Source organism: Rattus rattus, chromosome 12 (genome assembly GCF_011064425.1).
Source record: "Rattus rattus isolate New Zealand chromosome 12, Rrattus_CSIRO_v1, whole genome shotgun sequence".
NCBI classification, from domain to species: Eukaryota; Metazoa; Chordata; class Mammalia; order Rodentia; family Muridae; genus Rattus; species Rattus rattus.
This window is the reverse complement of record NC_046165.1, coordinates 64,882,271-64,894,433: the sequence shown is the minus strand read 5'-3', so window position 1 is coordinate 64,894,433 and position 12,163 is coordinate 64,882,271. Positions and strand designations below refer to the sequence as shown.

Genomic DNA, 12,163 nt, shown 5'->3' with positions numbered 1-12,163 from the left:
TATGAGTTAATTATCTGGTGTGTGTTTTTTTTCTTCTCAGAGATATTGAGTTTTAATTGGTTAACCTTTAGTGACTTGCTATGAAGTGCACACTGGACTTGAGTTCATGACCCCCTTCAGCCTGCACCATGGTGCTTGGCTGGTATTCTTTAGGAGCAGTGTTAGCCAATTTGCTTTAGAATTCCTATCACAGAATTCTCTTGTTGCCTGCGTTTTAATTATTTATGTATAGAAATTCAAAATTTTTGTAATTGTAGTATATTTGTAGTTATATTGACTTTGCAGTCTTTTTCTCAAAGTTCTTTGTTTTGCTGCTCTGGGGATATTAGAACTCTGGCCCCCTAATGGCAAGCACTCTGTCACCAAGCTGTTACACCCTCCTCCCCCTGCCTTTTCATCAAGAGCTGTTTCATTGCTTCTAAAATTACAGAGGTGTGTCTGTATTCACATATGTCTCTGCTATTTTCTCACTCACCGGTGTGTTTTCTGATGTCACTGTCACTCAGTAGTTCATTGCCCTTTCCAGTCATTCTCTTGTTGCTAATGTTTTTCAGATGTGTTACTGGGCTGTGGGAAAAGCACAATGGTAGGAAACAAGCTTAGAATGTCCCGAGGGTCCCAATTTCAGTTTACATTTGCAAAAATATAGAAAAGCCAAGTCTGTCTTCATTGCTTACTGTTATTCATTAATAAATTCGGCTACTATTTTTTTAACCTGTGATTAGAACTGTATCGAACTATGAATTTTAGAAATAATTGACATTTTCTTACTATGTAGACTTTCCAGTCAAGAAAACTGTTGACACCACTGCACCATAGAAACCCTGACCCAAATGTGTAAGCAGACATACAAAAGAATATGTGATACAGTAATGTTTATAATCATAAATAATCAAGAATAGAGAGGACCTGGAGGACAGATCAGTTGGGGCACAGTTATCCATTAGGGTGCAAGAGAAAGCGCTTGTTTAGTCTGACCTTTGTTTGACCTTTTCCTAGAGGGTTGATGGGACTGGGCACTGCTTTCCACTTCTTTAGAAAGGGTTTATCTCAGGGCTGGGTGGCCCAGCAGTAAGAACGCTTACTTCTCTTGTGGGGGATGGGTGCTCTGTTCCCTGCACCCATAAAGGCTGAAGTTACTCCAAGGACTTCAGAAGGCCTTAATGCCTCTGTTTTCTCAAATACTTCTCTTATGTACAGACCTACATGCATAAACATAATTAAAATTGATAAAAATGAAAATATTTTATTTAAATTATTTATCTAACCATTTAACTTAGAGCATTAAAACTATAATTTGTTATTAAATAAATGAGGTATTATAGTAAAATAACTTTCATATATTAGACTATATTATTTCATTTATCTTAAAGTGCCAACAAGGGAAAGTGCTATTGAAGAATTTTATTTTCAGTTTCAGACTAGACTATATTTTTTACTACTCTTAGTCATTCTATAGTACTGTATCTAATAATTGATTCCTTCTATCTGGTTATTTTATTTATTTACATTTTGAATGTTGTTCCCCTTCCCAGTCTCCCCTCCGTAAGCCCCCTATCCCATCCCCACTCTCTGTTGCCTCTAAGAGGGTTCTCCACCCACCAACCCACTCCCTTCTCACCTCTCTAGCACTCCCTTTCTTTGGGGCTTTAAGCCTCCACCTGATCAAGGGCCTTCACTTCCATTGATGCCAGATAATGCAATCTCTGTTATATATATATATATATATATATATATATATATATATATATATATATATATATATATATATATATATATATATATAGCTGGGGTCGTGGACCCACCCATGTATACTCTTTGGTTGGTGGTTTAGTCCCTGGGAGTTCTGGGTGGTCTGGTTAGTTGATATGATTGTTCCTCCTATGGGAATAAAGTCCTCTTCAGCTCCTTCAGTCCTTCCCCTAGCTCTTCCATTGGGGTTCCTGGGCTCACTCCAGTGGTTGGCTGTGAGAATCTGCATCTGTAATGGTCAGGTGCTGGCAGAGCCTCTTGAGGATATCTATACTAGGCTCCTGTCAGCAAGCACATCTTGGCATCAGCAATAGTGTTGGGGTTTGGTGTCTGCAGAGGGATAGATCACAAGGTTAGGCGGACTCTGGATGGCCTTTCCTTCAGTCTCTGCTCCATTTTTGTCCCTGCATTTCCTTTAGTCAGGAACAATTCTGGGTTAAAATTTTTGAGATGGGTAGTAGACCAATCCCTCAACTAGGACCCGTGCCTATCCACTAGAGTTGGTCTCTACAGGATCTGTCTCCACTTTGTTGGTTATATCAGCTAATGTCATCTGCCTCCTGGGAGCCTCTTGCATGGGACTTTCTAGTGGCTCTTCCCCAGTTCCCCACCCCTCACTGCTACATATTTCTATTCATTTTCCTGACCCTCTGGACTTCTCTACTGTCTCTTCCCATACGTGATCCTACCTCCCCCTTTTTCCCCTCCCCTTTCTCTCTCCCAGATCCTTCCCTCTACCTCTCATGATTATTTTGTTCCCCCTTCTAAGTAGGACTGAAGCACCCACACTTTGTTCTTCCTTCTTGTTAGGCTTCATACGGTCTGTGAGTTGTATCATGGGTATTCTGAGCTTTTGGGCTAATATCCACTTATCAGGGATTACATACTATGTGTGTCCTTTTGGGTTACCTCACTCAGGATATTTTCTAGTTCCATCCACTTGCCTGCAATTTCATGAAGTCATTGCTTTTAGTAGCTGAGTAATAGTGTATTTTCTGTATCCATTCTTTTGCTGAGGGACATCTCAGAATGGTTTGTTTCCAACTTCTGGCTATTATAAATATGGCTGCTATGAACGTAGTGGAACATGGCTCAGGCTCTAAGATCAAGAATCGACTAATGGGACCTCATGAAACTGCAAAGCTTCTGTAAGACAAAGGACACTGTCAATAGGACAAAACACCAACCTACAGATCTTTACCAACCCTACATCTGTTAGAGAGTTAATATCCAAAATATGCAAAGAACTCAAGAAGTTAGACTCCAGAGAACCAATTAACCCTATTTAAAAAATGAAGTACAAGGCTAAACAAAGATTCTCAACTGAGGAATCTCGAATGGCCCAAAAAGCACCTAAAGAAATGTTCAGTATCCTTGATCATCAGGGAAATGCAAATCAAAACAACCCTGAGATTTTACTTCACACCATTCAGAATGGTTAAGATCAAAAGCTCATGCAACAGCAGATGCTGGCGAGGATGTGGAGAAAGAGAAACACTCCTCCATTGTTGGTGGGATTGCAAGCTGGTACAACCACTTTGGAAAACAATCTGCTGGTTCCTCAGAAAATTGGAAATAGTTCTACCTAAGAGCCAGCTGTGCTACTGGCGTATACCCAACAGATGCTCCATCTTTCTGCAATCCTTAGCAACTGCTTGTTCTCTTTCCGCCCAGTTCCCTACCTTTGGCAGTTCTTTTAGAATATTTGTCTTTCTGTGCTTGGTTTATTTCAATAATGAGTCATAAATGTTGTCACAAGAGGCATGACCCACTTCCCTTTGGTTGTGTGTGTGTCTTGTGTGCGTTCCACAGCAGGTAGTGTTTGTGGAATTGATTTTCACCTCCTGCCTTTACATGGGTTCTAGGGATTGAACTCAGGTCACCAGGCTTGCACAGTGAGCGATTTACCCTGTGAGCGATCTCACTCCGCTTTTTAAGGCCAATTAACATTCCGTGGTATGTCTTTATTCACCCACAGGAGACATAGGTTAGTTATGGGAGTTAACTGTGTGAACAACGCTGCAGTGATCATGGGATGCAGATTTCCCTGTACACGTTGAGTTCAGTCCCTTTGGAAATGTCTCCTGAAATGAAAACATTGACCAACTAGTTGGTAATTCTACCAGTAACTTTTTGAGAACCTCCACACCACTTCTTGTCCTAGTTATAGCAATTTATATCCCCGCTGCCAGTGTACTGGAGTTCCCTTCTATGATATCCTCACCAACAGCGTTCTTTCATCCTTCTGTATTTGATTAGCTGTGTCATAATACATTTGTGACCTAATTGTGGTGCCCACTGTAGTGAATGTGTGGCTCTGCTCAGGAGGCCATCCCACCCTTCCTTGGGTTGGAGTGCGGCACAGGGTAGGCCCGTGTTACCAGAACAGGAATGAAGTAGCTCCAGAGTTGTTCTTCTCTGATTCAGTTCTTTCTTCTTCTGTCAGAATTGCTATTCTTTTCTTGGAGATATTTGGGGTGGTTTCTTCTTAAACTTTTTAAATTCTTTTTTATTGTTAGTTATTCCCATAGGAATGAATTATAATTGTAGATTTACACCCTCTCACACATCCTGCCAACAGCATAAAGGCTTCCTTTCAAGAGCCATTTCTGAGTTTTAGCATTAGTTCTGTTGAACTATTTGTCGGCTTGATTCTATTAAATCATTTTAGCTTTATATGTATAGATAAATGGATATAATCTGTGTGTACAGAAATAATGTGTTAGTTAGAGACTTAATTGTGACGCTATATAAATTTTTCTTCCCAGAACCATATCTATTTTCTCATGGTCCTGTGAGGGTGGATGGGTCTGACCAGTCCTAGGATTTTTTTTTTTTTTTTTGGATTGCTGTTGTTTTTTAAAAGGTCATTCTGTTGGGATGTGCATTGAAAGGTGATTATTTGTTTCTTTTCAAAGCTATAAGACAAACTTAAGTTTGTATTTTATCATTAATTTTGATTAGAAAGGCCCTTTAAGTGATAGGGTTTAAATATTTTTTGTCTTTATATGAAGTATAAGCCATTGCATCCTTTGCTATTGCGAGTCTGTTCCATGTTCCCTTTTGTTGTGTCTGACTTATTCCACTCCCTCTCTACTGTTGTTTCATATGAGGTAACACTCTGTTTTCTTCATATTGCTATTAAGTATGCCCACAGATATGATATTATGCACTTTTAATATCCGTTGCCATCATCTAGATTTTAAAATGTTAGCATTGTCATCATTTAACCTTTTCTGACTTAATTTAAGAGGCATTTTTATTTTAAAATAGCAAAATGATAGTGAAGAATATTAATTTCTGAATGTAGTCCATTCATCAAAACTAGGTGGGAATGGAAATATTGTTTACTGGCAGTGAACGGAGAGGCCTTGTACTTACTTGCTTGGCAACCAAGCCACATGCTCGCCTGAGCTTGGATTATGTAGTGAGGTTCTAAGTCAATCGCTAGCTCATTTTTAAGTGAGCAGTGGGACTGACTAGGTGAACTAGACATTTATCAAACAGTGTCCAGAAAGTAAAATTGACAACCAAGTTTGTATGCAAAGGGGAAGGTATCTAGGCTGAAAGTGGATGGCCTGGCCAATCTTGATGAGAGAGAAATGAGCATGCAGGAAACCTCTGCCTTATTTTGCTAGGGTCCTGGGGGATGAAGCTGTATGATTTGAGGGTGTCTTGATTTCCCTCAAAGTTTCAGGCAATTGTAAAATGTTATTAAATGAATTTGATAATTGCATTTATTTCAGCCATTGGTACACTTAAGATATGAAAATATTTCCAAAAAGGGTACTATGCTAAGAGGTGCTGTGTGGCACTGTGCTATTGCATCCTCCCCTTGTATCTCAAGTGTTTGCTTTTTCCGTAGTCCAGAGTTCCAAAGAGCAGTGGGGGTTTTACTTATTCATGGTTCAAAATTCTGCTAATAACCAAAGTTCCTGTGCAGAGCTTGACTTCCATTCTTTGTTTTCCTAAATCCTCTCCAGCAGAAGTTCATTTACTATTTTGAATTTTGGAGAGTAGCTTTCTATTTTCTGTTGTTGTTGTTGTTGTTACATGTTAATTGTACAGAGTACTGGATTCTATAAAGATACTCTCTCTTAAGCATATCAGGTAATTTGATAATATGCAACCCCACATCTTTCCTTTATCTCCCTCCTCCTGCTTAGCTTCTTCCTCACTCCTCATTAGTATGTGTGTGTGTGTGTGTGTGTGTGTGCGCGCGCACGCCATACACGTGACTTCCTGTTTCTATATAAAATCTAATGAAACATTACTTGTATAGTGAGTGAGTAAATATATATACCAACAGGCAAGCAAAAGTTGAGAAATACAAGAAGTCCTGAAAATGTTTAAAATTTCAGCAAATTAGCATTTGAATTATACTGATGCAGAGAAACCACACAGAGACATGGTCATTGGACTTACACATCATTTATATTACACCATAGGATAATTTGTACTCCTTTAAGGTCCAGAAAAATCCCTAGTTGAAATTCTTGTGTTCTAGTTCTTTCTATTGGTGAGCTAAGACTGTATAGAGAACGAGATCGATTATACATGCATTTCATATCTTAAAATTCTAATGTTTATGTATTTTATGTATTTGATTATTTCATTTGCACATGCAAACTTTTTTTTGGACTTAGAGTTAATAAATTCACCTCATACATTCCAGCCTGCATTGAGGAGTCTCTTCTGAATGCATGAAATGTTTTAAAATTTTCTGTTTATCATCAAGTTCATACCAGTTGTTTTGAGTTCTATTTAAATTATGTCTTATATTGCAATTCTTGATCACAGGTAACAGATACTGGTTTTGTTATTTGAAAGAATTTTTGGTTGGATTCAAATGTGGCAGAAATTCTGGAAAAAGACTGGAAATAGGTAGGAATCTAGTGAGATGAGGGACTTGGTACAGTGTCATAAAATGAATGGATGGATGGGGATGGGGCTGTTGTCAATGCTGTGTTCTTTAGGTTTGATATTATTTTTTCATTGACTAATTGCATCATTGTTAATATGTCAATTGTTAAGCAAAAATGAAAAAATCTCTTGTCTACCAAAAGGGTACTGATAAAATAAAATGATGATATATTTATATAATGTGATATTGTTATTAAAAATGTTGTTGACCAAGAGATGGTATGGCTAGAAACGCAGGCATCCAAGCCTGATAACTAAGGTTCTGTCAAGAATCCACAGTCAAAGAGAACTGACCTCTGACCTCCACATGTGCATTAAGGCATAAACATGCCCGCAATCCACCCATACACACATTTTATACATATATAAATAATGAGTAATATAAAATTTAAATATTAGAGTAGAACTAAACATGCCTATAGAATGCTGTTTACAATATAAAACCGTGGAGAAAATTGCCAAATATTATGCTTGCTGTTATTCTAGATTTGCTTAAACATATCTTTGTATGTGTAGAAAAACCGTACAGGGAATATATTCCCAATGATAATAATCATATCTGAGTGTTTGAGTCATAGAGACTTTTACTGTATTTTATCATTTTTTTAATATATAAAGTATTAATGAACAGCCTTTTACTAGAAGGAACCTTCCATTACATTACAAGATTTGTTTCTCTTAATGCAGTCAGGCAGTGACAGCCATTTCTCTAGTCTGTGTCACATGTGCTCCCAGCCTTTGGAACTGAACATTTGCCCGCTCTCTTCACCTCCACCATGGCAGTGAAGATTTAAGACTTTACACTGCAGTCTTGAGTTGCTATTAGCACTTGGTACAATGCTTTTTCATACTACTTTTTTCTTAGAGTATATGAATCCTAACCTACTTGGTTTAAAAGTAAATATTCTTGGTTTTCAATAAATATTCTGCAATCCTTATTTTTAAGTGAAGCTTTTAATCTTTCTTAAAATATTTTATATCTACTTAAAATTATAATCAAACTTGAAACTCAACTTGATCAGTTTAATGTTTCAAATGATTGAACAGGTATTACTGAAAACTTACTTTGTGCCATGATATGACAATTACACATGTTAGGAGTTAAAAGTTAGCATTTTTTTTTAAAAACTTGGCTTGTTTGTTTTTTAGCATTCCATATTGGAAGAAGAGATTTTTATAGATGAAAAAAATGCCTTTGTTTAGCAAATCACACAAAAATCCAGCAGAAATTGTCAAAATTCTGAAAGACAACCTGGCCATTTTGGAAAAGCAGGACAAAAAGACAGACAAGGTATGATTCAAAACAAAACTATTAAAGTGTGTGTTTTCCAAGGAGAAGCCCATGTGGAAGTTTAATGAAGAATTGTTCAGTGTGGCCCCTGTTGTTACATAGGTTGTTGCAGTTTTATACAGCTGGTGACTGTTGGGTCTGTTGTACTGAACCTTTGGTTTTGGTTCACTGCCCAGAGCCTCTGGCCCACCCCACATCTCTGTAGACTTCAGAGTTTCAAGATCTCTGGGCTTTATTATTATATTGAGTTACAGTGATGTGAAAGAAAGAACTGGCACACATTCCTTTCACATGGGCATGGGAAGCGGCTTCTGTATATCTTTTTGAAAGAATTTTAAGTCCTACATATTTGGTTCTCTCTGCAGTGACTAGACTCAAGATGACCTGTTATAAAAAAAACCTTAGAGTCCTACTATATTCTGTCCAAGTATGTGATAAAGCCATAATCCTAAGGAACTGAAGAAATGTCTTGTTCTGATTCTCCTATTCATTAAGATATTGAGTCAAATTTTGATTCAAATAGGAACTAAAAATAACCCTCATAAAGTATTTATAAATTTAAATAGCAAACAACAACAACAACAAAATACTGCCTAGTTTGTATTAATAATTGGGAAAAGGCCAATTAAACCTACATCACATTCATAGCAATGTTGACAAGAATTGATAGCACGAGTACTTCTTGTGATCATTGCAAGTGACAAAGCACATGCACATGTGCATACTATAATCCCACTAGCGGTATCCGACACATCCTTGCACATGCACACAGGAGAAGTGTGAGAATGTGCTCTGCGTTGTAGTTCACAGCTTCTCAATGAGAACAGCTTGCAAATGTACCAGCCATAGGACCCATGAGTGGAGCAGTAGAGATGTGGCACTTGAACTGCTGCCTCCATGCAGCCACACAGATGAGCTCCACTGATGAAACTGAGTAAAAGGAGCATTGCATGAAGGGGAGCAAGTCTTCTTCGAGTTTCAGAGTTGGAGGGGATCACTGCAGTGATGTAAGACAAAGGCAAAAAGTAGAGAAAACTAAAACAATCATTGCTATGGATAGTATAACCAAATACGGGAGATTTTCAGCTTATAAAAAGGTATAGTTGATTTGTCCTTAGGGTTTTAGAAACTTGAGTGTGTGCTCAGCTGGCCTCATTGCTCTGCGGCTTCTGGTAGGGACATCATGTGGGGAGCATGGAACACGGCTTGCCACTGGGATGGAAAAGGACAGAAAAAAAGCAGATGATGTGGTCCATCCCACAGTCTCACTCCAAAGCATCTTCCCAGGGACTGGAGAAGAGGCCTCCCATTAGTTCCTACCACTCTAAGAATGCCCCACAAAGCACATGCACCTTTGGGGGACATTCAAGATACAAATTGTCATTTTTGTGTATGGTAAAAAGGCACACTCAAGGTGACAGGGTGCTGAAAATATGGTCTCTTGACTTGGATTTGTGTTAGCAGAGAGCTTTCTTAATAATTATTCTTAAGCCTGTAATAAGCTAAAGAATTTGAGAAATGCCTTTTAAAAAGTAATGCCATGCTGACACAAGTTATTTTCTTCTCATTTGTCTTACTACGTGCATTTTCATCTCATTTTGATTACTGTCATACTACAATGGAAAGTCAACTAAAATACACTGTTTTACAAATAGAAATACAAACTGCTAACTAAATTAGTCTTCTTTTGTCAATTGTACTTTTAATGAGGGATTTAAGGTATTTTTCATACCATATATATAATTTCTCAACTCTGGGTTTTTACAATTCACAAGATTGTGTAACCATCACCACTGTCTAATTTGAGAACATGTCTCCCATTCCCAAAGGAAGCCCAGCCACACCCACCAGCAGTCATTCCTCACACACCCCTCCCCTGCTTCAACACTAGTCTACATGCCGCCTCGGTGGATTTGCATATTGTTCCTAAACTGTAGTAACTGCTCTAAGTCTGACAAATACAAACATGATTGTGTGCAATTGATTAATATGTGCAAGTTTGTACGGTTTGACAAATTGAGATTTTATGCCTGAACCTGTAGAAGATGAAGAGGGTAGGAATGCATTGAAAAACCTTAGCAAAAAGGCTTAAATAGAGACTTGTAGCAGTTTCTATGTCCTCAAAACACTCAATTTAATGTTCAAGAATACATTTACTATTTAGTTTCTACCAAAAATATGAATATCACTTGTGGCTTCAGTGTTTGTATTCTTTTACCCACTGACACTTTCCGGTCCCCAGGCTTCAGAAGAAGTGTCAAAGTCTCTGCAAGCGATGAAGGAGCTCCTGTGTGGAGCACAGGACAAGGAGCCCCCCACAGAAGCGGTGGCTCAGCTGGCACAGGAGCTCTATAGCAGCGGGCTGTTGGTGACACTCATAGCTGACCTGCAGCTCATAGACTTTGAGGTAAAAGCCTGCGCAAGGCTGTCCTTCCTGCTTCTCGAGAGTAAACAATGAGAGCCCCTTTTTACCTCAAATGCTGATGTCTCTCCTCGTTCTTAGCAATAAATAAGTGTCCATACTTGATCAGTCAGTGTTCACATATGACATTCACAGCTTTCATGAAGCCTTTTCAGTCAGCACAAAGGCTTGCTGTGGTTAAGTGTTGTGTAACTGGGTTACTGACTACCACCATTCACAAGAGATAAAGAGAACAGTTATTTCTGTACAAGATATAATTCATGCACACACTTTACTCTTAGAACTGCCTTTATGGCAGATACTTCATTATTCATCCATCCCACTTTAAACTGTGTTCACTTCTTGGTGTGTGTGTGTTTGTGTTCATGTTTCATATGTGGAAATCAGAAGACAGTCTTGGGGGTGTTCTCTCCTCACACCTTGTGGGATTAGGAGCTTGAACTCAGGTTATAGGCTTCCACACTAAAACCTTCCCTCACTGAGCCATCTTTGGCTCTAGACATCCCATGTTATACATAGAGAACCCAAGATTCAGGATTTTAAGTAATTTCCCCAAGTCATAAAGTTAAAGTGGGAGAACTGGAGTTCAGATACCATATCTATCAAGCCTGTTCTCATTAATGTATTATACCAAACCAATAATTTATTAAATATCAGTCTGGTAGTATGTTTTAGCATCATTTTGAAAACAGTTTATGATAATTTACCTAGATAATTAGGTAACTTTTTTTTTCTTTTTTCGGAGCTGGGGACTGAACCCAGGGCCTTGCGCTTGCTAGGCAAGCGCTCTACCACTGAGCTAAATCCCCAACCTGATAATTAGGTAACTTACATAAAAATAAAAGCAGTAAATATGTTATGAGCATTTCATTATTATATATTATTATTACTATTCATAGGAAGGTTTGTATATTTACTGTTTAGGTAGCAGTCATTTTATTTTCCTGTTTTTCCTTTCTACCAGTATACTTCGTAGTTCCAGGTAACTTTGTTTCTCGTTGATTTTCATAGATTGGAGTTAGACAGGTTGATTTATTGTTGTTGTTATTATTATCATCATCATCATCGTCATCATCATCATCATCATCATTATTAATTCACTTTATATCCTGCTCACTGTCCCTCTCCTGGTCACCCCTTCTACAATCCTTTCCCCTTCTCCTCTGTACCCCAACACAGGTATTCCCCAACTTTCGCACTTAAAGTTTCTGTGAGGCTAGTCACTTCCTCTCCCACGGAGGCCAGACAAGGCAGCTCAGCTAGTAGAACATATCCCACAGTTTTCATGATGGGAGTTATGCATCAATGTGTTTTTAAGCAAATTGCTTTTAGCTTTATTCACAGACAAGTAGAAGGAGATGGATTACAGTAATTGAGCCGACATAAAGTTAGGGTTCTAGGGACCTGTGCAATATTAGTGCATAGCTCCCTGGACAGATTACATAGACAGAATGTACAGAGCAAAACTGGTGGAATTGTAAAATCAGAGTGTGCTAGAGAAGAGTCTCAAAGAACCCAGACTTTACTCATTCCTTCTTTCAGATGCCCTGTCTTTCTTTCTCTTACTCTGTCTCTCTCTGACGTTCTCCGGCCCATAGTCTCTTCTCTCCCGTGTGCTTGGCTACATCTGTGCCCCCATCTTATCCCATTCCTGTCTGAACTGGGCGTGCCTGCGATCAAAGCACACTTCATTGTGTTCATACACGTAAGTGTCTCTCTGATTGCATTTAAGAACATAGTAGAAGCTTGTCACAGTGGAAAATATTTGACACGAT

The 12,163-nt window shown here is 38.4% G+C and overlaps 1 protein-coding gene across 4 annotated transcripts in view; it reads left to right on the top strand.

Annotated features, from left to right (window-relative positions):
* Positions 1 to 12,163, top strand: part of Cab39l (calcium binding protein 39 like) — a 101,339-nt gene that overhangs the window by 42,710 nt on the left and 46,466 nt on the right. For 2 of the 4 annotated variants that reach the window (XM_032917216.1, XM_032917217.1), the window contains 3 exons: positions 6,553 to 6,636; positions 7,825 to 7,966; positions 10,209 to 10,373. In XM_032917216.1, the coding sequence (XP_032773107.1) occupies positions 7,856 to 7,966; positions 10,209 to 10,373 (276 nt within the window). In that variant the 5' untranslated portion in view covers positions 6,553 to 6,636; positions 7,825 to 7,855. The remainder of the gene's footprint in view (positions 1 to 6,552; positions 6,637 to 7,824; positions 7,967 to 10,208; positions 10,374 to 12,163) is intronic. The other 2 variants (XM_032917215.1, XM_032917218.1) reach the window with 1 other exon arrangement.